The 25,044-nt window shown below is 44.4% G+C and overlaps 1 protein-coding gene across 1 annotated transcript in view; it reads left to right on the top strand.

The window, feature by feature from the left end:
* Nucleotides 1–24,746, top strand: part of Hacd3 (3-hydroxyacyl-CoA dehydratase 3) — a 35,629-nt gene extending 10,883 nt beyond the window's left edge. Inside the window, exons 2-11 of the mRNA XM_021172797.3 lie at nucleotides 1,313–1,355; nucleotides 5,525–5,598; nucleotides 6,385–6,549; nucleotides 7,855–7,906; nucleotides 10,753–10,863; nucleotides 13,496–13,623; nucleotides 19,185–19,297; nucleotides 20,468–20,574; nucleotides 21,082–21,213; nucleotides 23,102–24,746. Of these exons, the coding sequence (XP_021028456.1) occupies nucleotides 1,313–1,355; nucleotides 5,525–5,598; nucleotides 6,385–6,549; nucleotides 7,855–7,906; nucleotides 10,753–10,863; nucleotides 13,496–13,623; nucleotides 19,185–19,297; nucleotides 20,468–20,574; nucleotides 21,082–21,213; nucleotides 23,102–23,178 (1,002 nt within the window). The 3' untranslated portion in view covers nucleotides 23,179–24,746. The remainder of the gene's footprint in view (nucleotides 1–1,312; nucleotides 1,356–5,524; nucleotides 5,599–6,384; nucleotides 6,550–7,854; nucleotides 7,907–10,752; nucleotides 10,864–13,495; nucleotides 13,624–19,184; nucleotides 19,298–20,467; nucleotides 20,575–21,081; nucleotides 21,214–23,101) is intronic.
* The last annotated feature ends 298 nt before the right edge of the window (nucleotides 24,747–25,044 follow it).

Here is a 25,044-nt window from a genome sequence, read left to right as displayed (position 1 = left end):
GCAGATACTGTGGTTTAAGCTTTGATCTTACTCTCCACCACTGGGTCTGCACCTTCTAATTTTTGGAGCTCTTGAGTACTGTGTATTAGGGCGTTTGGGAGAGTGGCCGGGGCACAGGAATATACTTGGAAAACTGTATCTTGGTGCCCTGGTGCATAACTTCTGTAGTTGTCCTGTTTTGGATGAGGTTTTAGTTCTGTCTGTCCTCCTGTCTCAGAGACTATTCCGAGTCTGACTCCTCTGTGTGAAGCCTTTACTTCCACTCAGGAGACTGCCCATGGAAGCTTGACATTCTCCAAGCTTTCAGCCGCCCCCTTATGGCTGCCCTTGGCTGTGCATAGAGCATGTGGGTGCCCACGGACCTAGTACACCGCTCTCCAGGCTTCTTTCTCTCTGCCTTGGTGGTGGTTTCCTTTGGTGAGTAGAGCTGAGAGTCAAGCAGAAAAAGAGATGACACAGGGACTGGACTACCTCTTGCAGAGACACCTTGAATTGTCGGTAGGGGGCGGGCTTTTTGGGGGGGGCGTTCGAGACAGGGTTTCTCTGTATAGCCCTGGCTGTCCTGGAACTCACTTTGTAGACCAGGCTGGCCTCGAACTCAGAAATCCACCTGCCTCTGCCTCCCGAGTACTGGGACTAAAGGCGTGCGCTACCACGCCCGGCTAAGGAGGCAGTTTTTTTTTTTAATCCAGTGAAAAAAATGTTTAGTTTTACTTTAGGCTGCCGAAGTGTGCATTAAAGCCCTTTCTGGGGATAAATGAGAAATCTGAGTGGAGGGAATCTGGAGCTGGAGGCTACTAGAACACAAAGGGACTTGCTGACTGTTGTGAGCCCAGCCCTGCTGTAAGGCTTGGTACGAGGTTCTCCCCCTGGTGCTCTCAACCACTGGTTCCCATGATGCTCATTCTCTTCTCAACTTGAATAACCCTTGACTGCCAGTCTGTGCTCTCTGTCTGAGTCCTTGCTACCTTCTCACAGGAAGTGAGTCATCTGTTCCGCTGGGTGCACAGGGATGCAGCCTTCGAGATCTGTCTGTTCCCTCATTCACCTCATATAGCTCCTTGCCTGCCTAGCCATCATCGTAATGGGCTGATTCATAGCCTCATCGTTCTGCAGAGTTAGAGTCTTTGGAGGAGGCAGCAGTCAGGGAGGTACCATAGACACAGAAGCCTGCAGGGATGTGAACAGACCCCTCACTCTTAGCGGGGAGGCACAGGGTTGGTCAGTCTCTAGGAGGAGGAGGGGAAGAAATTCTGCTTTACTATAATTTCTCCATATTGAAATGTCTTTTGTGTCCCTGGTCTCTTCACAGAACCCTGCTATCAGCATCACAGACAATGTGCTGCATTTCAAAGGTTAGTATCTGGGCAGATGCTCGAAGATCTCTGCATAGATCTGAAGGCATGATGGCAGGATTTTTTTTGAAGATTTATTTATGCTTGTGAGTACACTGTAGCTGTACTGATTGTTGCGAGCCTTCATGTGGTTGTTGGGAATTGAATTTTTAGGACCTTTGGTCTCTCCAGTCAGCCTCACTCCGGTCAACTCCGCTCGCTCTGTCCCTGGTTGCTCTGGCCCTAAAGTTTTATTTATTATTATGCATAAGTACACTGTAGCTGATTTGGACACACCAGAAGAGGGCGTCAGATCTTATTACAGGTGGTTGTGAGCCACTATGCTGTTGCTGAGATTTGAACTTAGGACCTTCAGAAGAGCAGTCAGTGCTCTACCCGCTGAGCCATCTCTCTAACCCCCATGATGGTAGTTTGTCTTTAAAAAAAAATTAAAAATAATTTTCTGTCTGTCTGTCTACCTACCTCTCTTCTCTATTTAGTTTGTTTTCGAAATAGGCTCTCAGTATATACCTTGGGTGGTCAGAACACCCTATGTAGGCCAGGATGGCTTTAAATGCATAGAGATCTGCCCTGCCTCTGCCTCCTGAATACTGAGAATAAGGGCATATATACATACATACATACACACACATATATTTAAAACTATATATATACATACACATATGTGTGTGTATATGTATATGTATGGTATGTATGAATGTGTATGTATGACAACAAAGGTCAGACAAATGTTTCATATTTTCTGGAACTGGAGTTACATACAGTTATGAACAGTCATGTGGGTGCTAGGAACTGTACTCTGGCCCTATGTAAGAGAAGCAAGAGCTAATTATAACTGCTGAGCTGTTTCTCCATCTGCAATAGTTTTTTTTTTTCTTTTTTTTTTCTTTTTTTCAATCAGAATATTTGGAGCATGTAGATGACTCTTTTTTTTTTTTTTAAAGATTTATTTATTATTATCTCTGAGTACACTGTAGCTGTCTTCAGATGGACCAGAAGAGGGCGTCAGATCTCATTACAGATGGTTGTGAGCCACCATGTGGTTGCTGGGATTTGAACTCAGGACCTTCAGAAGAGCAGTCGGTGCTCTTAACCGCTGAGCTATATCACCAGCATGTAGATGACTCTTATAATCAAATATTTCCACATATCAGTGGCTGTTTGCATCTGTGTTTGAAGCTGAAAAAGAACCACTGGCACAATACACAGATACACATGCAGGCACACACACACACACAAACACACAAAAGAAGCATTTAAACCTTCCATTTCTTTTTTTCTTTACTTTTTTTTTTTTCAAGACAGGGTTTCTCTGTGTAGCCCTGACTGTCCTGGAACTCACTCTGTAGAGCAGGCTGGCCTCGAACTCAGAAATCCACCTGCCTCTGCCTCCCAAGTGCTGGGATCAAAGGCGTGCGCCACCACACCCGGCAACCTTCCATTTCTTAAAAGACAAACAAACCAACAACGATAATGGAGACAAAGATGGACAACTTATCACACGTGTGCTGAGGAAGGTGGTGGGGGTGGGTGGTATCACCCCCAGGGCCTCCCAAACGCTGAATACGTGCCCCACCACTGAGCTGGATCCTCAACCCAGTGGATCATGTCTTTCCTTCTTTCAAAGAATTTTTGAGACATGGTCTTGCTATGTAGTTCAGGATAGCCTTGAGCTCTGCATCCTGTCCCAGCCTTTTAAGGGCTGGATTATAGGCCTGCATCCACCATGCCCAGATGAAAAGTTTTTCAGACTTTGCTAGTCTGATGGTCTCTGATTCCAAGAGTCTGGCCCATGTTTTCTCTGTAGCTGCTCAGTAGGCTTCCTGTTGTACTCAGGGCACTGGGTCTGTGTTCACAGGCAGCCAGTGCCTGGGTCTCCTACTTTCTTGCCATTCTAATTTTCTAGAGTTATTGTCTTTTTTTTTTTTTTTCTTTCTTTCTTTCTTTCTTTTTTTTTTTTTTTTTTTTTTTGGTTTTTCGAGACAGGGTTTCTCTGTATAGCCCTGGCTGTCCTGGAACTCACTCTGTAGATCAGGCTGGCCTCAAACTCAGAAATCCGCTTGCCTCTGCCTCCCGAGTGCTGGGATTAAAGGCGTGTGCCACCACCGCCTGACTTTTTCTTTTTTTCTTTTACTTGCACCTCAAGTAGTCCAGACTGGCTTCAAACTTGCCATGTAGCTGAGGATGGTCTTGAACATCTGACCCTACTGTCTTTACTTCTTACGACATGGGATTGCGTATGAGCCAACCCTAACTCCCTGGTTATTGGAAAGTTGGAATTCTTTTTTTTTTTTTTTTAATTTATTTATTTATCATATGTAAGTACACTGTAGCTGTCTTCAGACATCCCAGAAGAGGAATCTCATTACGGATGGTTGTGAGCCACCATGTGGTTGCTGGGATTTGAACTCAGGACCTTTGGAAGAGCAGTCAGTGCTCTTACCCGCTGAGCCATCTCGCCAGCCAGTTGGAATTCTGTTTCGCCTGCAGCTCCGCCCACCCTGCTTTACTTCCATGAAGTCACAGTCTGGTCTGGCTTTGATGTGCTTTTCAAGATAGAGTTGTGGTTCTAGTACCATAGGCTTAAGAATTCAGCCTGTGAGCTGTTCTACTTTAAGGAATGTATGATCTTAGCAAATATTTGGCAGGTTGTACTAAAGTGGCCAGAGGAGGGAGGGGAAACCCAGAAGGAACCAAGAGGAAGACAGCAGAGAGTAGAGGGAGAAGTGTCCTGTGGTAGTTTCTGGGTCTAGTGGTCATTGGTGCTTGGAACAAGAGACTGCTTGATTTGGGAAAAGAGCCATGTCCTGGCTCAGGGATGGAGTGGCTACCTCAGGGATTGTTCCTTAGCTCAGCCCATCTTCTGCCCTGTTGCACTTGGGACTGCTAAAGGACAGGTTGGCTTCTGCCTTCATTCTGTCCCTGACTAGAAGGCTTTAGATTAGAGCCATCTTTGAGTTAGTTGTGTCTTACTCAGAGTTTCTATTCCTGCCAAAACATCATGACCAAGAAGCAAGTTGGGGAGGAAAGAGTTTATTCAGCTTACAATTCCACATTGCTGTTCATCACCAAAGGAAGTCAGGACTGGAACTCAAGCAGGTCAGGAAGCAGGAGCTGATGCAGAGGCCATGGAGGGGTGTTACTTACTGGCTTGCTTCCCCTGGCTTGCTCAGCTTGCTTTCTTATAGAACCAAGACTACCAGCCCAGGGATGGCACCACCCACAATGGGCCTTTCCCCCTTGATCACTAATTGAGGAAATGCCTTACAGCTGGATCTCATGGAGGCATTTCCTCAAGGGAGGCTCCTTTCTCTGTGATAACTCCAGCTGTGTCAAGTTGGCACACAAAACCAGCCAGTACAGTTTGTGCATGCTCTTGTGCTCTCATGCACGTTTTCTCTCTCTCTCCCTCTTCCCTTCCCCCCTTCCCCCTTCTCTCCTTCCTTCTCTCCTAACCTTTCTCTTCCTCTCCCTCTCTCTCTCTCTCTCCCCTTTCCTCCTTCCCTCCCTTCCTCCCTCTCTCCTAATCTTTCTCTTTCTCTTCCTCTCCCTCTCTCTCCCCCTTTCTCCCTCCCTCCCTCCCTCCCTTCTCCTCCCTTCCCCCTCTCTGTCTTTGTCTTGGGATTTGAACCCAGGGCCTGGTGCCTGCTGGCAGATAAGGACTGCTGAACCACATCCCAGTCCTGCAGCCTGTCTTAACCCAGTCGGGATCAGCTGATTTTTTTCTACTCAGAATTTAGAATCAAAGTAAATGAGAAAGTTAAACTTTACATATGTGCCTCCCCTTTGGGTCTTTCTCCTCTTTCTCTTCTTCCTCTTCTCTTCCTTCTTCCTTCTTCTTCTTCCTTCTCCTCTTCTTCCTTTTCTTCTTCTTCCTCCTCCTCTTCCTTCACCTTCTTTTTACTGTTATTGTACTGAGTATTATGCAGGCTATATTAAGTTATCGTAAATAGTCCAAAACAAACCATCAGTAATCATATGGAGTTCAAGTTTGCCCATAGTTGGGCTTATCCAGCTGTTGAGTAGCTCCGTCCTCATGTTCCCGTGCTCCCACACTTTTGATGGGAACTGTTAGCTTTTGCCTTCCTTTTCAAAGTACTGTAGCAGGCTGGGTTTGGGGTGGCCTTGCTGTGCTTAAATTCACAAAATCGACATTCTTTTGTTTGCAGCTCAGGGACACGGTGCCAAAGGAGACAATGTCTATGAATTTCACCTGGAGTTCTTAGACCTTGTGAAGCCGGAGGTATGTTCTCTGCTTTCTTGTAACCTTTCCACGTTAAGAAGTGTGTACTAATAGTTAGGTGACATAGGATAGACTCTGAAGATGAGCAAAGGGGAGTGAGACTGTTGCATTTGGAACAGATGCTGCTGTGTGTGGCTGCCAAGGAGTGGGCATGCTGGAGAGCCAGAGCACCAGAGCTGTATCTGGGCTTGGCCATTAATTGATATGAACTTCATTTTTTCCCTTACGTGTTAGATAAGGGCTCAGATGAAACTCCTAGCTCTCTTCCAGTTCTGGTATTCTCCTATTTTAGTGATGACAGAGGAGAGTCAGGCGATAGCTGCTGAAGCCCTCACTGTGAGGTTTTCATGAGCCTCAGTCACTGTGCCAATAAGGATCACAGGAGGCAGAAAGGATGAAGGGTTAAAAGGATTTTAAAAAAATGCTGGGAGCATAGGAGCAGTTTCCTTCTTTTAGCCTCAGGAAGCTGATGGCTTGGTTCGTACTTCTGGCCGGGTGTCTTGAGTCTGTGAATCTTCCTGTGCCAGAGCTTGTTTTGTGGTGGCTCAAATAGCCCTGGCGTGCGTGCTGAGAACATGGCATGCCCATGGAGGCTGACTGAGAAGCCAGAAAAAGACACTGCTGCTCTTTCCAGTAGCCCTTGGTGGACAGTGTTTTCCACTTATCATGGCTTGTAGAAGCAGGGATGGAAGAGGAGGCAACACCCATGCAGCTGCTCTGTGAAGCCACAGCAGCACAGTGCAGTCAGTGCAGGAAAGGAGTTCTAACTCTCGCTTTCTCTCCTAGCCGGCGTTCAGGCTGACCCAGAGGCAGGTGAACATCACAGTCCAGAAGAAGGGGAGTCATTGGTGGGAAAGGCTCACCAAGCAAGAGAAGCGCCCACTGTTTTTGGCCCCTGACTTTGATCGCTGGCTGGATGAATCTGATGCGGAAATGGAGCTGAGAGCCAAGGTGAGCGAGCAGGCTAAGCTCTCATTTCTGAAGATGAACTCATGAGGGTTTGATAGAGTGGGGACACGTTACACATGGACTCGGAGGCTTGGGACGTGGTTGTGACGTGCTCATCATGTAAGACTGGTAGGCTGCTTCTCCTGGGGGGTTCATATGCTGTTACCTCAGGGCCAGGCCAAGGTAACGGGGTCTCAGGACGTGAATGGGGTCTCGGGGAGTTCAAATACTGTCTTATCACACGCCTGAGGACCAGAGTCCAAAGGCACAGAACTGCTGACACAAGCTTGGCCCGCGGGCCTCTCCCCATCCCACTGTGCTCTCTGGAAGGAAGTCTGCAGGGCCCCGCTTTCAGAGCAGGGAGTTTTGTTTCCATATCATTTGTTTGGAAATTTTCTACATGAGAAGTTCACCTGTTCTCTCCCATTTCCTTATTCAGTCATTTCCATAAATTTATGCGTAGGATTATACTCTAACACTGTTCTTGTGGCTCACATCATCCCATTGGAGGCTCTTTCACTTGGCCTAGTGCATCTTTCAAAAGCCTTCACCATTGCAGGATATTTTTTTTTTCTTTTCTCTTCACCCTTCCTTACTTTCTGGCACTCTATAATCAGGTGTAGCTTGCATACACTTCGCTTCAGTGCTAGAATAGCCATTTCTTTAAGGAGTTATCTTTTTTTTTTTTTTTTAAAAAACCTTTTATGTGTATTGGTATTTTGTCTGCATGTAGGTCTGTGCCCACAGAGGCCAGAAGAGGGCATCATCAGATGTGGGTGCTAAGAATCAAGCCATTGCTCTTAACCACTGAGCCATCTCTCCAGCCCTAGCTGTCTTTATTTTTGGAGAGTGATATTAGCACCCAGATCAGCTGACAGTGAGGAAATACAGCTGTGCATACTCAGATACTGAGAAATACACCTTTATGTGTCTGTCTGTATATTAAGCTAACCACAAGTTTACACTGACATTAGCTATGATTTTAGCCTCTGAAAAAAACAAAAACAAAACCCCAGAGCTTATACTAGGAATGTAGTTTCTGGAATGTACTGTCTGAAATGGCACTTCTTACCCTAGCCTACCACTGTGTTTGGTGCTATAGCAATCTGTGAGAGTACAAGACTGCCCAGCTAGCTGATTCGCCATTGGATGGGGTACTACACTCAGTGCTCGGGCGGTGATCGCAACAGCCTCTCTATAGAGCACTGATGAACATGGTGGGAAGAGGCAGCCTGAGGGGTCAGGTCATGTTCCCTGCACCTGGGAATTCTAACTTGTATTCTTGAAATTTTTCTGTCTAAATTCTAGGAGGAAGAACGCCTAAATAAACTCAGACTAGAAAGGGAAGGCTCCCCTGAAAGTAAGTGGCTAAGGTGGTTATGAGTCAACTGGTGATGGGCTGGGTAGATGCGGTGTGGGGGGAGAGTGGGGACTTTCACCCTGATGCAAGCTTGGGCGAGTTTATGTTTAGCTTTAAGCTATGAACACCACTCTAAAGCTTTGCCTTTTCTTTCTATTTGGGACTCGTCTTGTCTGAGTAAACCAGGGCTAATGCAACAGAAGAGAACCTTGGTCTTATGGACAGACTAAGGGCAGACAGCACTCACCTTGTGTAGGCAGTGGAAATGGGCGTGGACTAAGGCCACACCCCTTTAGCCTGGCCTCTTCTCCCACTTGATGTCAGAAGGGCTGTGGCAAGGATGCCTTTGGTTATCAGTTCTTAAGGTGGAAAGTGTCTGCATGTATGTCTGTACTGTGTGCCTGTGGAGTCCAGGAGACCAGAAGACAGTGTTGTAGTTCCTGAAACAAGTTACTACCAGTTGCTATCTGCCATGTGGGTGCTGGGAACCAAACCAGGGGCCTCTACAGGAGTATCAAGTGGTCTTGGCCACTGAGCTGGCTCTTTAACCCCGTTCAGAGTTTTCATTTTTATTTTATTTTATTTTATTTTATTTTATTTTATTTTATTTTATTTTATTTTGAGATAAGGTCTGTTGGCTGGCCTGGAATTCAATATGCCTATCAGGCTGGCTTAGAACATGCAGAAATTGGCCTGCCTCTGCCTCCTGCGTGCTGGGATTAAAGGTGTGCGCCACCCCACCCATGTCTCAGAATTTTAGAAAAAAAGTTCATTTTATTCTAACCAAATGTTTATTAGAAAGAAGGTCTGAAAGTGACTATATAATGTTCGTGGTGATAGTGCCTAAGTCCAGCAGCTGCCTGTTACACACACGGCCTGGGAAGCACTAGAGTAACTCTAGGTGTGGAGCCGGATGAGTTAAGTGTAGGCACCTCAAAAACTGACGCTCCAGCGGCGGGCTCGTGCAGGTCTTGGGAAATTCCCATGTGGACTGCAGAAGGAAGAGTGAGGTGCTGCTGAATCAAACCTTTGCAGCATTGACATGCCTGACGTAAGGATGGCGGTAGCTTCAGAGAAGTGGTTTCCAAATGGTGTTCTCTGGTACCTCAGAGTTCCCAGAAATGCTTTGGAGGGGTAGGTCTTGCAAGAAGCTCCACTTTAATTGACATAAGATCTTGTGTTTTACACATTTAAGATTCTGAGTGTGTGTGTGTGTGTGTGTGTGTTGCGTTTTAAGTGAGTTTAAAAAAAGCTTGAGTGATGACAGATTTAGAAAAATCATCTTAAAAGATAAAAACTCAGTCTCTAAAGAGGGTTAGTGGAGGCAAAGACCAATGCAGGGAGCCACCTCAGTGAAGACAGTTGCCTGCACAAACTTTATGTGAGTCTGTAGAAGCCACACAAAAGTGAAAGGAGAGCACGGACATCATAGTACTGACATCACAGACATGTGAACTCCACACTGAGCCACTGCACATGAGCCTCCTCCCTCACAACAACAATAGTGATGATGATGATGGTGGGGGGATGGTGATGATGATGGTGGGGGGATGATGATGATGGGGGGATGGTGATGATGGTGATGGTGAGGGGGGATGATGATGATGATGATGGGGGATGGTGATGATGATGGTGATGGTGAGGTGGGATGGTGATGATGATGGTGAGGGGGGATGGTGATGATGATGATTAGTGTTTGCTGTGTTTTAACTTTTGTGACAAGGTCTGGCTGGCCTGGAACTCACTACATAGACCAGGCTGGCCTCAAGCTCACAGATATCCTCCTGCCTCTGCCTCCAGAGTGCTGGGCACCAACATGACTGGCCCAGTAATAAAGTTGTGTTTTTAAAGGCTACCTTTGGTATTTACTTTAACTTTTTAGTGTTTTAAACTTGATAAATTAAAAAAAAAAACTCAAAAACTTAAAACATGTTTTTTTTTTTTTTTTTTTTTTTTTTTTTGAATTCCTGGTTTCCTGATGCTAGGGTTCTTCATGCTGGGGAAGGCAGTGTACATTTTGCGTTATGAGGAAGTTTGATTAAGTGTGTTGCACGTGGTGTCTTTGGCCCTGTGAGATGGGCTGGTTTTTGTTTGACCATACTGTTGTGGTCTGGGCATCAGTCAAGTGTTGATGAGAGTATTGGTGACATAGTTGGCCTGAAGTCTCTGCCAGAGACTGTCCTTTTGTCCTTTCTTTTCCCCTGTCTTGTGAGGGAGGGGCCCATTCTGTGGACAGAGTGCATGCCCCTCTTCTGCCTCTGGCTGTGTCCTTATCCTGCTCATGTCTAGAGGCGCAGCTCAGATCCTGGCTTATCCAAGTAGACTGCCTGTTTCCCAGGCTAGTGTCTTTTCTTCAGAGGACATTCTCTGTCTCCCTCTGGCTTGTGCTGTGGCTTTCCAACCCGTCATCAGCTCCTCGGAGGCGGTGCTGTGCTCTCACTGCCTTTGTGTCCCCATTCTGCCCTTTGCAGTGTCTCGTACACTGTGTTCAGACAGGACTGCCTATGTGTCTATACGACCACATGTTAGAATTGCTTTTGTTTTTTTCATTTATTCTTCCTATTATGTGAGCTAGTTTGACCTGCATGATCTTAAAGAAGCAAAAAGCAAAACAAAACCAAAAAAAATCCCCTCAGCCTCCAAACCCCAGAGAAGAGGGATTATGTTATCTAGAACAAAAGCTGAAGGGAAACGTATTTCCCTCTATCCGTTTCGAGGGGTGGAGTTTTTCTCCTGAGCTAGTCAGGGCTATGAAAGGAAGCTGGTGAGCACATGGGGCGGGGCGGGCGCCACGGCTTCCCTCCAGAGTTGTGTTCAGGGGCTCACGGCCTGGCTTTGCTTTGCAGCTCTTACAAACTTGAAGAAAGGGTACCTGTTCATGTACAACCTTGTGCAGCTCCTGGGGTTCTCCTGGATCTTTGTCAACCTCACAGTGCGGTTCTTTATTTTAGGAAAAGGTAAGTATGAAATTTCATCTACCTCAGCTGAGGTGGCTCTCTCTGCCTTGGACGTGAATAGGCACCTGCCCTTCCTGCCCTTCCTGCCTTTCCTGCCTTTCCCTATGCCAGTTCCTGGAGGAACATGCTGACCGGAGCAGGCCTAGAGGTTTCACTTCTGCGGATGTGTTTTAAGGAAACAAGAACTATAGGTGAAGTTTCTGCAGATGTGACATGTGGCATTAAGTTACAAACTTCTCATGTGTCTTCATCAGTGAGAAATTTCTGTGGAATAGTCACTAGTGTAGTGTTGTGGAGCATAGAGAAAGAGTTAACAGTAGCATAAACAATGCTTATGAGGCTATAATTAATGTCTAACTTGCTTTTCTTTGTTTGATCATAGCAGTTTGCAAATGAGCACTCTCAAAAAGATTAGAGAGAATACAGTTTTCCAGTGGTCTGAATGTAGGTCAATTAACAGTTCCGTTTCTTTTGCAAAATAGGTATGGAGAAAATAAAATTAGAAAATTAAGATAGAAAATGTAAACTGTTTGAAAAGAGACATGAACTCTGTAGAGTATCCTACTGTCTGACTCTGCATTTTCCACCTGCAGTTTGCGGCTGTGGAGCTGGTTAGCTGGGGGTGGGGGGGGTGTCTGTTGAAAGGGGAGGAACCCCCTGACATTGGACTTTGGGTAGCACAGTGGCAGCTAGGACCACATGCCTGAGGGCTTATAGTCAACCTGTGACCAGCAGCCTCCATGTGATCACAGGAGAGAATGGAGAAGTCTCAGGTACAGCTACTCTCTGTGATTACTATGGCTTTCTCATCCTGGAAGGAAAACAGGGACCTTCAGATAAATAAATGCTCGCCTTGTTCAACCTAAGATGGTAGATGGATGCTGAGTGTTTTTTCACAAGACTGCTGGCTGTAGGGATGGCAAGATGGCTCAGAAGGTAAGGGTGCTTGCTGCCAAGCCCCAAAACTAGCTCCACCACCCACATGGTTGTAGGAGAGAAACAACACCCCAAATTGTCCACTGACAACCACATGCATACCATGGTGTGTGTGCAGTCACGCACACACACACACACACACGCACACACACATGCATGCTAAATGCATTAAGCAGTTTAAGACATTAAGGCTATAAAGTGATCTAGTCCAAAAACTATCAAGTGAAACAGGCCTGTTGCTAATTTGGTGATCAATTTTCAACTGTTATTTATTTTTTCTATGGACCCTGTTAAACTGAGGATTTAGATTACAAATACATGGATAATGATTGTAGCTGCCAGTGGCTTTCTTTTTTCTTTGTTTTCTTTTTTTTTTTTTTAAGATTTATTTTATTTCATGTATGTGAGTGTACCATTGCTGTCTTCAGACACAGCAGAAGAGGGCATTGGATCTCATTACAGATGGTTGTGAGCCACCATGTGGTTGCTGGAAATTAAACTCAGGACCTCTGGAAGAGCAGTCAGTGCTCTTAACCGCTGTGCCATCTCTCCAGCCCCTTTGTTTTCTTTTTTGTTGTTGGGAGGCAGAGGCAGGCAGATCTCTGTGTTTGAGGCCAGCCTGGTCTACAGAGTGAGTTCCAGGAAAGCCAGGGCTACACAGAGAAACTGTCTCATAAAACCAAAAAAAAAAAAAAATGTTTCAGAGGACAACCTTGTATTATTAATAAGTCCTTGAAAAATTGTTATCTCTTTTTAGTTAGGATAGCTTCTCAGAATTCTAAGAATTATTAGTGCTGAAGGTATGAACACTGTTAAGGATTTTGAAATCTAATTTTAAGGATTTTATTATTAGGGGCTGGAGAAATGACTCAGTGTTAAGAACACTGACTGCTCTTCAGAGGACTTGGGTTTGATTCCCAGCAGCCACACGGTACAAATGTCTGTAAGTCCAGGTGACCAGATGCATCCTCTGGTCTCCATGGCAGCAAGCATACAAGTGGTGCATAGACATACATGCAGGCTAAACCAGCAGACACAGTAAAAAATAGTAGTAGCAGTAGTAATGATGAACTTTTAAAAAGATTTAAGTTTTAAAAGTGTGTGTGCATTTATTTGTATGTGCAAATGAATGCTAGGTGCCCTAGGGGGACAGAGAGGGAGGAGCTGAATCTGTGGGAGCTGGAGTGATAGGTGTTTGTGAGCTGCCTGACACATACAGGTGCTGGGCACCAAACTCAGGTTCTCTTTCAGAGAAATGTGTGCATCTCACTGCTGAGCCATCTCTACAGCCTTCCTGCAATCTCATTTTATTCAATACTTTTATCTCTATGTAATTGAATTTTTGATTGCTCACATGATAATTTAGCTTTAACTTAGAAGAGGTAATTGATCTGAAAAGAGTTACCGTTTTGTCTTGTACACAGATTGTTCTTTTCAACAGATAGTAACAATGAAAGCTGGGGGCGGCTTTTTCTATTTTTTAACCAGGAGAAAGGGACAGAGGGTTTTGTCTGGACATAAGGGAGTTCACCCTGGGAGGTCTGGAGCCTGGGAGTCCTGGCCTAGGGTAGGAATGTGAGCCTGACTCCGTGTCTGTTCTCTTCCTCAAGTTCTTTCCCTGTAAGGTGTGTTCTCGGTGGAGAAGCTGCCCCTGCTAGATCATGTGGCCTGACCATCATGTATGCTTGTGCCCTAGAGTCCTTCTATGACACGTTCCACACTGTGGCTGACATGATGTATTTCTGCCAGATGCTGGCACTAGTGGAAACCCTCAATGCTGCGATTGGGGTCACAAGTACCCCGGTGCTGCCTGCTCTCATCCAGGTATGGAAGAGTTGCGTGTGGGAACAAGGAATGAAAGATTTCAGCATGTATCTGGTGGATAGTCATAATGTGCCATGTTCCAGTTATTAAACAAAATTATTTGCATAGGCTAACACTATTTCATTTCAGCATGTAGGGAGGTGTTATTTATTTTTATTTTAATGCGTTAGGGTCTCTCTAGTCCGGGATGTCGTAAAATTTGCTCTGTAGATCAGTTTATCCTCAAACAGAGATCCTCCTTCCTCACAAGGGCTGGGACTAAAGCTGTGCACCACCGTGCCTGACCTTGAAGGAAACATTTTAAAGCCCTGCTATTTCCCAAAGCATATTTTCACATTGCTGGCCTGTTTTGTCGTTTATGACATTTTCGTGAAATGATAAAATTATAAAGAGCTTCTTATGTAGGGAAGTTTGATTTTCAGGTAAAAGCAGAGAAGCCTGTCTCTTGGTTTGATTAGGTGGCTTTAGCTGTTAAAGTTTAGCAACTAGAAATGGTTTTTGTTCCCACCAATACCTCTATGCTACCTCAGTCAGTTATTGTCCTTGGCCTGCTTCTTAGCAGGTCACATAGTGTGAAGAGCACACTGCCCAACCGCAGAGGCAGGCAGGCAGGTGTAGTGCTGGTCACATCTCAGTACTGATTTTATGTGCACCATGCTTGTCCACTCTCAGCGTGCGTTCTCACAGTGTCAGCTGTACGGTAAGAGGTATTAGTTAATGCAACAGACTTTATTATTTATGGGTTTTTCTTCCTTTAGGAAGAGGATGTTCATTTAGCTTAAATGTAACAGGGGTAGTGTGTGATACAGTACATATCCTGTATGTGAAGAAACATGGTAAGTAAGAATTCAGGGTTAGCCGGGCATGGTGGCGCACACCTTTAATCCCAGCACTTGGGAGGCAGAGGCAGGTGGATTTCTGAGTTCGAGGCCAGCCTGGTCTACAGAGGGAGTTCCAGGACAGCCAAGCTACACAGAGAAACCCTGTCTTGAAAAAACCAGAAAAAAAAAAAAAAAGAAAAAAAAAGATTTCAGGGTTTTGTTTGTTTTTTTATTTTTTGTTTTTGTCTAAGTGTAAGGGACAGGCTCAGAATCACCTAGGTGTACCTTTTGTGTAGGACATGGCGGGTATGAAGCTTCAGGGCTGGCCAAGGTTATGTGCCTGGACAGGGCTTATTTTGACTTGGAAGTGAGGGCTAAATTTGCCTCAGGTTAACTGAAGTACTTATATATTGAGGGGTTACTAAGCAGCATGAGGCCAGGAGCAACTCAAGTGACAGTTCCTGGGCTCTGTGCAGAAACAGTGAGAAAGCAATAGAGAGAAGCCTAGGGAGAAGGAGGAGTTACCTTGCTGCTCTTTGAGGAAATATTAAAGAGTCTGGCCTGGTACTTACAACTCCAGTGGTCTGGTGGAGAACATTTTCTGTATAAAATAATAATGGATCACTAGTCTAAAATGTGTTTACTTGGTTTTGCACAAACACTGTAGAGATTTTTATTTTGAGGAAATATGGCAGGTTAGGTGGCTGGATGAATATGCATGCTGCCAATGTAGATTCAGGAAGGAAAAGCCAGTTTAGTGATGAGCAGGTCAAAAAACGAAGTGACTTTGGGCATGCAGAGCTTAGCTAAACACCCATCTGCAGAACTACAAGCTCAGTTGTAGGCTGTCACAAGGTGTGGGAGATGTGAAGCAGACAAGTAGGAGCCTTCCCTCGTAGAGCAGGGACTCCAGAGAGCTGCTGTGGCTGTGACATTACACTTGTGCCCCCGCTCCCAGTCTTGTCAGAAAGAACCTGTCTTAAGAGGAAGGAGATAGACTGTGACCTGGGAGCTTAAGATGAGAAGGTCTTAAGACAGCTGGTGAGATCTGTCTCAACAAAACAAAACAGTAGACTCTGAGACCGCCAGAAGGCTCTGTGATAGAACTCCTGTCTCCTCGCTGTTGGCGCAATCTTCACGCCACAGACCTTAAAGAGATCCTCCACTCCTGCTACCCTCAGACTCCATAAGAAGCCAACAGATTGCTTTGTGAAAATTACCTTTGGGGGCCAGAAAGATGGCTCGGTGTTTAAGAGCACCAGCTGCTCCTGTTGGAGACCTGAGTTGCTCACTCCCAACTGCCTCTGATTCTGTTTTAGGAGACCTGTGCCTCTGGCCTCCAAAAGCACCTATGTTTACATACACATTATTAAAAATAAAATGAAATGGGTTGGAGAGATGGCTCAGAGGTTAAAAGCACTTCCAGAGGTACTGAGTTCAATTCCCAGCAGCCATATAGTAGCTAATAACCATCTATATAATGAGATCTCTTCTGGTATGCAGGCATACATGTAGACAGAACTGTGCATACGTAGAACATAAATCAATCTTTAAAGTGGGGTTAAGGGCTGGAGAGATGGCTCAGCAGTTAACAGCACTGACTGCTCTTCCAGAGGTCCTGAGTTCAATGGGATCTGATGCCCTCTTCTGGAGTGTCTGAAGACAGCTACAGTGTACTCATATACAGAAAATAAACAAATATTTTAAAAAAAATATCATGGAGAGTCTAAAGTAGGTTTAACAAATACAATTCTTCTAAGAAAACAAAACAAACAACTTTGTCTCAAAGAATTTACAGATTGGTTTCCAAAGAAAATGGGAGACTTCCAATCAAAGATCATAAAACCAAAGAAACAAGACATTTGTGCAAGAAATAGCAGAAGCAGCAGACTGTAGGATGAGCCATGGGCATTGTAGCTGTGAGAGTTAGTGCCTGCAGAATAGAACACAGTCATGTGGAGGTTGGACTATGGAGGCAGGTGGATCTCTGTGAGTTTGAGGTCAGCACGGACTACAAACAGAGTGAGTTCTAGGACAGCCAGAGCTACAGAGCAACCCTGCCTTGGGGCACAAAGGAAAACGTTTCATCAGTTGTGGGCCTGCATGACTTGCCGTGCTCTTCTTTTCTGTTCAGCTAGCAACAGGCATCGAGGTGGCTTGCATTTATTCTTAAATAGGGCTATTTGTAAATAGGGCTAAGGTTGTTTTTAAAACAGAGCTTTAAAATCTTAGCACATTCCAAAACCACTTTGATTGGAACTGAATTTATCAGTTAATATGAGGATGTCCTTATAATATTGAGTTTTACAATTGAGGAAAGCTAGGTCTTATGCTTTCTGTTCTTTCTGTTCCTTCCTGTACTGTAAATGCCCGCGGATTTTCTCTCAGCTGTGTCTAACTTACTTTTACAGTGATTAAACGTTAATGTTTGATCACTATATTTTCATTAATAGAATTTCTGCTTCCCTCCTTTCTGGATCTGCTTCTACTTTTCTACTTTCTTACTTCCTGCCCAGGTAGCCGAGCTCTCTGTAAACATGAGTGTGTTGGGGGTTTTGTTTTGTTTTGTTTTGAGACAGGGTTTCTCTGTGTAGCCATGGCTATCCTGGAACTCACTCTGTAGACCAGGCTGGCCTCGAACTCAGAGATCCACTTGCCTCTGCCTCCAGAGTGCTGGGACTAAAGTTGTGTCCCACCACCACCAGGCATAGTAAGGGAAATTTTGATACATGCTACAACACGGGTGGATCCTGAGCATTGTGCTAACTGAAATGAATCAGCCCCTGAAAGACAAATGCTGCATCATCTCCTTACATGATGCATTTAGAATAGTCAGAAACAAGAGACAGAATGTAGAGTGGTGGTTGTCAAAGGATGGGAGATTAGAGGCTCCCTTTTGGTGAGCTATGGTGTCAATTCTACAAGATAAGAAGTTATGGAGCTGGGCTGTGCTGGTGGTTGTACAACGTTACACATGTACCTAATACAACCACATTGTATGTGATTACTGTAAGGCCAGGTGTAGTGGCACATAACTTTAGTTCCAGCACTCAGGAGTCAGAGACAGGTAGATCTCTGTGAGTTCCATGCTGGCCAGAACTACATAGCATAACCTTGTCTCAAGGAAAGGAGAAAAAAAAAAAAAAAAAAAAAGAGGTTACATCTATGTTACAATGTAAAGAAATTGCTGGCTGGCAAGGTGGTGCACTCTGGTACTGCAGCTGCTCTGGTGTGGAGTGTGGGTTAGTTTAATAAGTACAGAAGCAAGTTACAGAGTAATCCATATGGCAGGAGCTCTAAACTGCTAAATGATAGGCACAGGAGTGCTGGAGAGGTGGCTTAGGAGTCAAGAGTGCTTGATGCTCCTTCAGAGGACTTAAGTTTGGTTTCCAATCCCCATGTCGGGTGGATCTCAACCACCTGTAACTCCAGCTCTAGAGTATTGAATGCTGCCTTCTGGTCGCCATAACCATCCACATACAAGTGGCACATATACATATAAGTAAAAATAAATAAATTCCATGAAATAGCATGTTATACAGGTCCCATGTACCAGCACTAGGCTGTGTAGACACACACTGGAATGATGAGCACAGGACAGTATTACATACCATATATATAGCAGTCACTGCGTCTGTAATGCTCTGTTCCTTACTGTGGGCTATGAAGGTGCCAATGCTCATTGGCAGTATCCTATATATTATGTTTGTATATGTATGTGTGCTTTTGATAACGTAGAAACAGAAGATAATAACTCAGTGTTATAAAGGGTCTACTAAATTTGCTTAGGATATGCTAAGCTACTCAAGAGTAGAATTTACCTAAAGGAATGTTCCTGGTTCCCTTACCAGGAAGAGCATAAATCTGCCAGGCAGGATGACACTGGGTAATAGCTGTCTGGTAAAGTAGCCCTTGTCTGTTTGGAGACAACTATGATAATATTTTTACATCAGAAATCTCTCCATTTGTCCAAACAACCAATCCTTGGGATTTCTGTCTCTGTGAAACATGTTTATATGCTCAAAGTGTAACTTGGGTCCCTAAAGCTATATGATAGGGTTTCTATTCAGGCTGGTCCCCTTTGTGCATTAGCCAGAACCAGTTTTATGCTAGCATAAAGGGATTTTCCTTCATTCAACTCTAAGTGGTGGAGTGATTTCTCACTGGGACGGCATATTCTGTATCACTTTAATGTACATGTTATGTAGGTATATACACAGAAAAGTACGCATTTATCTAGACAGGCTGGTTTGTAACAAGGGACCATGAAATGGCTCAATGGGTAAAAGCTCTAAGCCTGACAACCTTAGTTCAATTCCTGCAACTCAAGAGGTGGAGAGAACAAAGTCCTGTACATTTGTCATGGTACACGCCCTTCCACCCCCCACCCCCCACCCCCCACAAAACAAAACAGTTTTAAAAGACTTTTAAAAAGGGAGTATCTTAACTGAGTTTTTACAAAGAAAATGAGACTGTTTCTCTCAACAGATGTGATTTTCTTAATGCGTCAAGAAAGATCTTATTTGAATATGATTTCGTTTAGTGGGCTGCACTGTATGTCATTACTTTTAAGTATTTTCATATGCACATTTTAAATAAAACTGTACAGTGCATTAAAAAAGGGAGCATTTGTAAGTGCATGCGTGTGCTGTGGGAATGCAGACAGATATATAGATATGTGCACACACAGATACGTACAGTGTTTAAAGTCTCTCTCTCTCTTTTGGATCTTTTTCATAGTTTCTTGGAAGAAATTTTATTCTGTTTCTTGTTTTCGGCACCATGGAAGAAATGCAAAACAAAGCTGTGGTTTTCTTTGTGTTTTATTCCTGGAGCGCAATTGAAATCTTCAGGTGGGTGGGTGCAAATGCCGCCGGCTCTGGAGTGTGTGTCGCTGCTTTGGCTGGAAGTTTCATTAGGATTACACAGGTGCGGATTCTAGCTACATCAGGGTGCTTGGCAGTGCTAAAACAGGCAGTTTTAAAGCACTGCTTAGAGCTGAGACTATAGGGACCAAAGGGAACCAAAGAATGAAAGACCCATCTATAAACTCAAGGTCTCACTGTTGTGTTGTAAAGAAGACCCGGGGCCCATCCATCCAGAGGGAAGGAAATACTTGAAGAGTCTGAAGGAAGACTAAGGTTGAAGCAGCAATCCAGGCTGGGTGGGTTAGTTAAGAGAGCGTTCCTGAGGGTTCTTGCTAAAGAGCACTCTCATCTTATGGTAGTTTGTCTATATTTTTCCCTCTAAAGGGCTGAGGCAGGAGGATTGCCATGAATTTGAGGTCAGCCTGACCTACACACTGAGACTCTGAGAAACAAAACTAAAATCTATCCAATGAAGCAGTGTTCCTTTTTAAATCCCTCACCCATACCGTCTGCTTTTTCCCAGTGTGTCATACGCAGTGGGGCTTCCTCAGCTCTGGTTGTGTGTAGTGACAGTTTGACAGGGTTCCTGGTACAGTGGGAAGAGGCAGTGGTGCCTGAACCATGTCTTATTATGCCTGGATCTGAACCCTCCGGCACCATGGATACAAAGATTTGAAACAGATTCAAGGTCTTTGATGATAACATTTTGGGAAGAAATTAATTTCTTGTGATTTTTAAAAAAATTTCTTTTTCACTTTTGAAGAAAGGTCTCACTCTGTAGCCTTGGCTGCCCTTGAACTCAGAGATCTTACTGCCTCTTCTGCGATGAGACTTAAAGGCATGCACTACCATGCCCAGTGTGATGTCTCCTTAAGACTGAGCACTTCTGATTCTAGATTAGAGGCTTTTTCTATAATTTTATAGAATTACTCATTTATCCAGAGGCAGCTTGGCATCTCTCCCTACTAGGAACATAGATGAGAGCTAGGAATAAAGCTATGTTCTAAGCATCCAGCACGGAGCTGAACAAAGAGGGTTCCTTGAAGAATACACTGAGCCTGCCTGTAGACTTCACAGCCTGGTGTGTGGGATGCCCATCTAGGGTGGAATTCAGAGCCTGCAGTGGCTGTCGTCTTTGATTTCTGTTTTCCATAGGTATCCCTTCTACATGCTCTCCTGCATTGACATGGACTGGAAGGTGCTCACGTGGCTCCGTTACACTATGTGGATTCCCTTATACCCCCTGGGATGTTTGTCAGAAGGTATTTTTTAAAAACTTTAGGTTCATAGTATAGCTCTCAGGGGTGCCCATGTGGTAAGAGGCTGGCTTCCTCTCTGCCAGCCGTAATCTAATCAATGTGGTATTAAGACCTCAGGCCTTTCTCCATACTCTCTGTCCGAGTATTCCAGAGACATGGGTCTCATTGCGTAAGGTTTGGAAGCTGGGTGCTCCTGTGCTGCCTGCCTTTTATTTACAAGCTATTCTTAATATTCCAAAGAGAGATCTTATTAGTAACTTCATTTTATTATGACAGCCCCTAGTGAATAGATCAGACAGGAAATTTCCCCCCATTTTATAGGTGAGGAAATAGAAGCCCAGTGCTGGGCTGTTCTCATCAGTCTCCTGGAAGCTTAGAGGCAATGTGAGAACCCGGGAGCTTCCTGTACAGGGGGGTAGGAGACATCTGCAGCTTCAGGCTGGAGCCGTGAGCCCGAGGTACTGGAAGCTCATGTGTTCCATTTGCTTCTCACTGTCTGCTTGCTTTCAGCTGTGGCAGTGATCCAGTCCATTCCAGTATTCAACGAGTCGGGAAGGTTCAGTTTTACTTTGCCATATCCAGTGAAGATGAAAGTCAGATTTTCCTTCTTCCTTCAAGTTTATCTTGTAATGTTATTTTTAGGTAAGTACGTCTCTTGTCATGTTTTAGACAGGAGAGCTAAGTGGTTCAGTTTTAGCATCCCTTAATATAATTCTACTTCTGAAAGAGTGGCCAGGGAAAGGCTTTATTTGTGCAAACAGACCCAGTAGGAGAGTTTGCTGCACATGGATCTTTCTCTCAGGTCTGCAGTAGCTGAATTGTGACTGCTCTGTCAGTGGGAGTCTGTCATATACGTGGATATTGAGGCATGCCATACATTATCTCCTGATGACCCACTAAGAGCTCTTCTAACAAGAGCAGGAGATGAGAACCCTGCTGCCTGCATTCTAACCTACTTGGGGCTGAGAAGGAGGTAGAGCTGTGGCAAATGATGGTCTCTGTTGGGAAGCGCCCCGCTGATCATGGCCACCTTAAGTAGGTTTGTATCCAACAGGAATTCTAGATTAACTCAGAAAAGCTCAGAACTAACGGGAACAAGAGGTGAACTTAAAATTACTCGAAAGCCATCGTAACTCACAGGGTTTCCTGGAAGTGTCAGTGTTTAGGTTACGTATTTGACTTGGTAGATTTAAATAAACATAGCTGCATTGTAGGCAACTGCTGGTTCAGCCGCTGCCAGTGTGTAAGCTCTCTTGGTGTGTACTGTATTTAGCAAGACTTCATTTTATTATGACAGCCCCTAGTGAATAGATCAGACAGGAAATTTCCCCCCATTTTATAGGTGAGGAAATAGAAGCCTAGTGCTGGGCTGTTCTCATCAGTCTCCTGGAAGCTTAGAGGCCACTGATAGATAACAAGAGTTGTCTCCAGACTGGCAAGGCTCAGTGCAAGAGAAGGGAGGGAAGGGATCGGTAGTGAACATCTGAGAGGCTGCCACCCTGAACAGATGATGAACAGTACAAATAGCCTGAGAGGTTAAAAAGCCGAGTGGTCTCCATGATTTAGTGTGGGAGGTTATACTACTTAGGAGGCCCTATGAAAAAAAGTTAGAATCCTGTGTGGTGGCTCACATTTGTAATCACAGCAGCAGGGAGTCTGAAGCAGGAGGACTGCCTTACGTTCAAGGCTAGCCTAGGCAATAGAGTAAGGTCCTGTCCCCAGTAAAGAGTGGAAATGTTTTAATATGCAGTGACCCTATGACCTATCTTTTTTGTTAGTGTTGCTTAATAGAAAAATATGTACATGTTATTATTCAAAATTAAGTCAATCCAAAATTCACAATTTTGGGTCTTAACCAGGTAGCATATGTTCATAGGTCAAGGAATTTTTTTATGCACATTCTTTCATAGTAAGTATGTGACGTGTTTTTATCCCTGTTGTACAACTGAAGGGACTGAGGTGAGGCTAAGCTACAGAACTTTCTGGTTAAGTAGAATTGAAACTGGCAGCTGAAATCCTGTTTCCTCACATCTGCATTGTACTTTCAGACTGCAGCTTACTTTTAAAAAAGTAAGTTTTTTTAAAAAAAAAAGTCAGTTCTTGAATAGCCCTTCAGCTCTGATTTAGCCACTCATTACATATGTATGGGGGGGAAAAGGCAAAAAACATCTTTAACTTAATCATCTACGTAGGGTGAACTGTATTGATGACCATATCAATATTGAAATGTATCAAAACATGAGACAGCCAGATGAACAGATTATAGGCATGAGATAAATACAATATGATAAGAAAGTTAGATCCAGAAGCTGTTCACTAGACAAGGTTTCTTTGTCTAAACCTGCATAAGAGGTCATGAGCAGTGAGGCCACACGCCCCTGCAGGGCTGGACACCTCTCGCAGCACCACTGTGGGTTCCGCTGTATCTGAGCAATAGATTTAGTGTCGTGAGGCCTGGGCACAAACAGCAGATACCTCACTTCCCCATCACAAGGACATTTCTAATCAGTTGGGTTTTTTTTTCCTCTAGGGTTATATATTAATTTTCGTCACCTTTATAAACAGCGCAGGAGGCGGTATGGACAAAAGAAGAAAAAGCTCCACTAAAGATGAATTTGGTAGCTTCATTTGAGCAGAGTCTATGATTCTTACTGTTCTACTTCTTGTACTGATGTAAGGGTTTGTTTTGTTTTGTTTTTTAAAGTAAGGCTGTCTCTCTTTCCCAGTAACATTCCTGAATCTACTGTCCTTATCTTAGTGTTGTACTTGCATGACATGGATATCTGGTATCTGAGGACAAGTTCATTCTTGTGTATTTAATGACAAAGGTGGCCCTCCTCATATCTGCTCCTCCCTACAGGCACTGTCTGTCTTCACAGGGCTTGGTCTTTCTGCTGCCACTTGTGAAAACTGAAAAAAAAAAAAAAAAAAACCAAGACTACATTTTCCCATTGCAGATTGTCAAAAGTGACACAATATATTTTATAACCAAGCCAATACTTGTGGAGTAGGATAGCACTGACTTTTTGAAAATCAGGTAAACATGGTCATTGACATTTTTTGAGTCCGAGTAGGGCTGGAGAACCCGTCATATTTGATGCCTTTTAGCTAAAGACATTGATTACTACAGCACTTCCCAGGCATTGAAGAGGCAGAGTGACTTAGAGAACGAAATCTGAACCTGGGAACACCATGACTACTTCATTCCTAGCTAAATCAGAACTGCCTTCAACACTGGAGATAGGGAAAATTACTGCGGAACAGAGATTATAAGTCCCAAATGTGAATGGCTGCAGGGGTCAGAAGGGAACAGAGATGCAGGAGACAGGCAGGATCAGTTGTGGTAATGATGCCTGTGGCAAACGCAAACACTGACGTAGGCCAGACACACCTACTTGGGCTGCACACAGTCACACAATCAATCTATAATTCTTGGGGTTAGCTCAGTCCGTTTATTTGTGTATTTCTGAGTGGTTGGTGAGATTACTTTATTGAACGGTTTTCTTCCTTGTTAGATTTTTTTCTCTTTTTTTGTTTTTTAAGATAGGGTTGTTCTGTGTAGCTTTGGCTCTCCTAGAACTTGCTCTGTAGACCAGGCCGGCCTTGAACACAGAAAGAGATCCATCTGCCTCTGCCTCCTGAGTGCTGGGACTAAAGGCAAAAGCCACCACAGCCTGTTTTGTTTTGTTTTTGTTTTTAAAAACAACAACAACAAACTGTGTGCATGCAGAATACAGACCTTGAGGTTGGCCACTGTTCAAGACAGCTTCAGTCTCTCTACCACATTCCATGTAAACCTATGGTGAAGTAACACCAGAAAAAAGAGCCTAAGAGTGGTCGCTTCCATCTTCCGCTCCCCTTGTTCTTGGGGAAAGGAAGGAGACTTGTGTTGCAGTGAGCCCAGAGTGGACTGGCATTAAACTGGCTGCTTTGACACACCTCATCTCACCCAAGAGTATTTCCCAAGTCTGCAGCTTCTGTCAGCGATTGTTGTGTTACCTTCTGGTGTTCCCTCACTGATTGTGGACAAACCTGGCAGTTGAGCTTTGCAGCCAACTATGCCGTATCCCTGTGCAAACTCCCATGTTCTAGTTGCTGTTAGCATCCCCTTTGTTGCTGAGAAAGTAAAAGATTGTGTATTTCTATTAAAACATTTACAGTCAAAATCCTAATAACGTGCTTAAACATCATTTAATCTCATGATTTTTAAATGGGTAAAGTGCTTTGTTCAGGCACAGTGACTCTGGCGGGAGCCTAAGGGAGTACTGAAGGCAGTCACGAAGCACTGGGTGAGCACTGTGCAGACACAGCCTGGGAGGCCTGGCTCTCCCATCAGTGCTCTCAGAACCACTGGCCAGAACCTTGCTGAGGTACAAAGCTTGATCACTGTCAGAAACTAGGAAGTTACACAGGGCCCAAGAGACATTGCTTCTTAGGAGTCTGACATTTTGGAAACTGCATTATATTCAAGGG

Source organism: Mus caroli, unplaced genomic scaffold (assembly GCF_978045245.1).
Source record: "Mus caroli unplaced genomic scaffold, Mus_caroli_1 scaffold_11, whole genome shotgun sequence".
NCBI classification, from domain to species: domain Eukaryota; kingdom Metazoa; phylum Chordata; class Mammalia; order Rodentia; family Muridae; genus Mus; species Mus caroli.
This window is presented reverse-complemented; position numbering and strand designations above follow the sequence as displayed.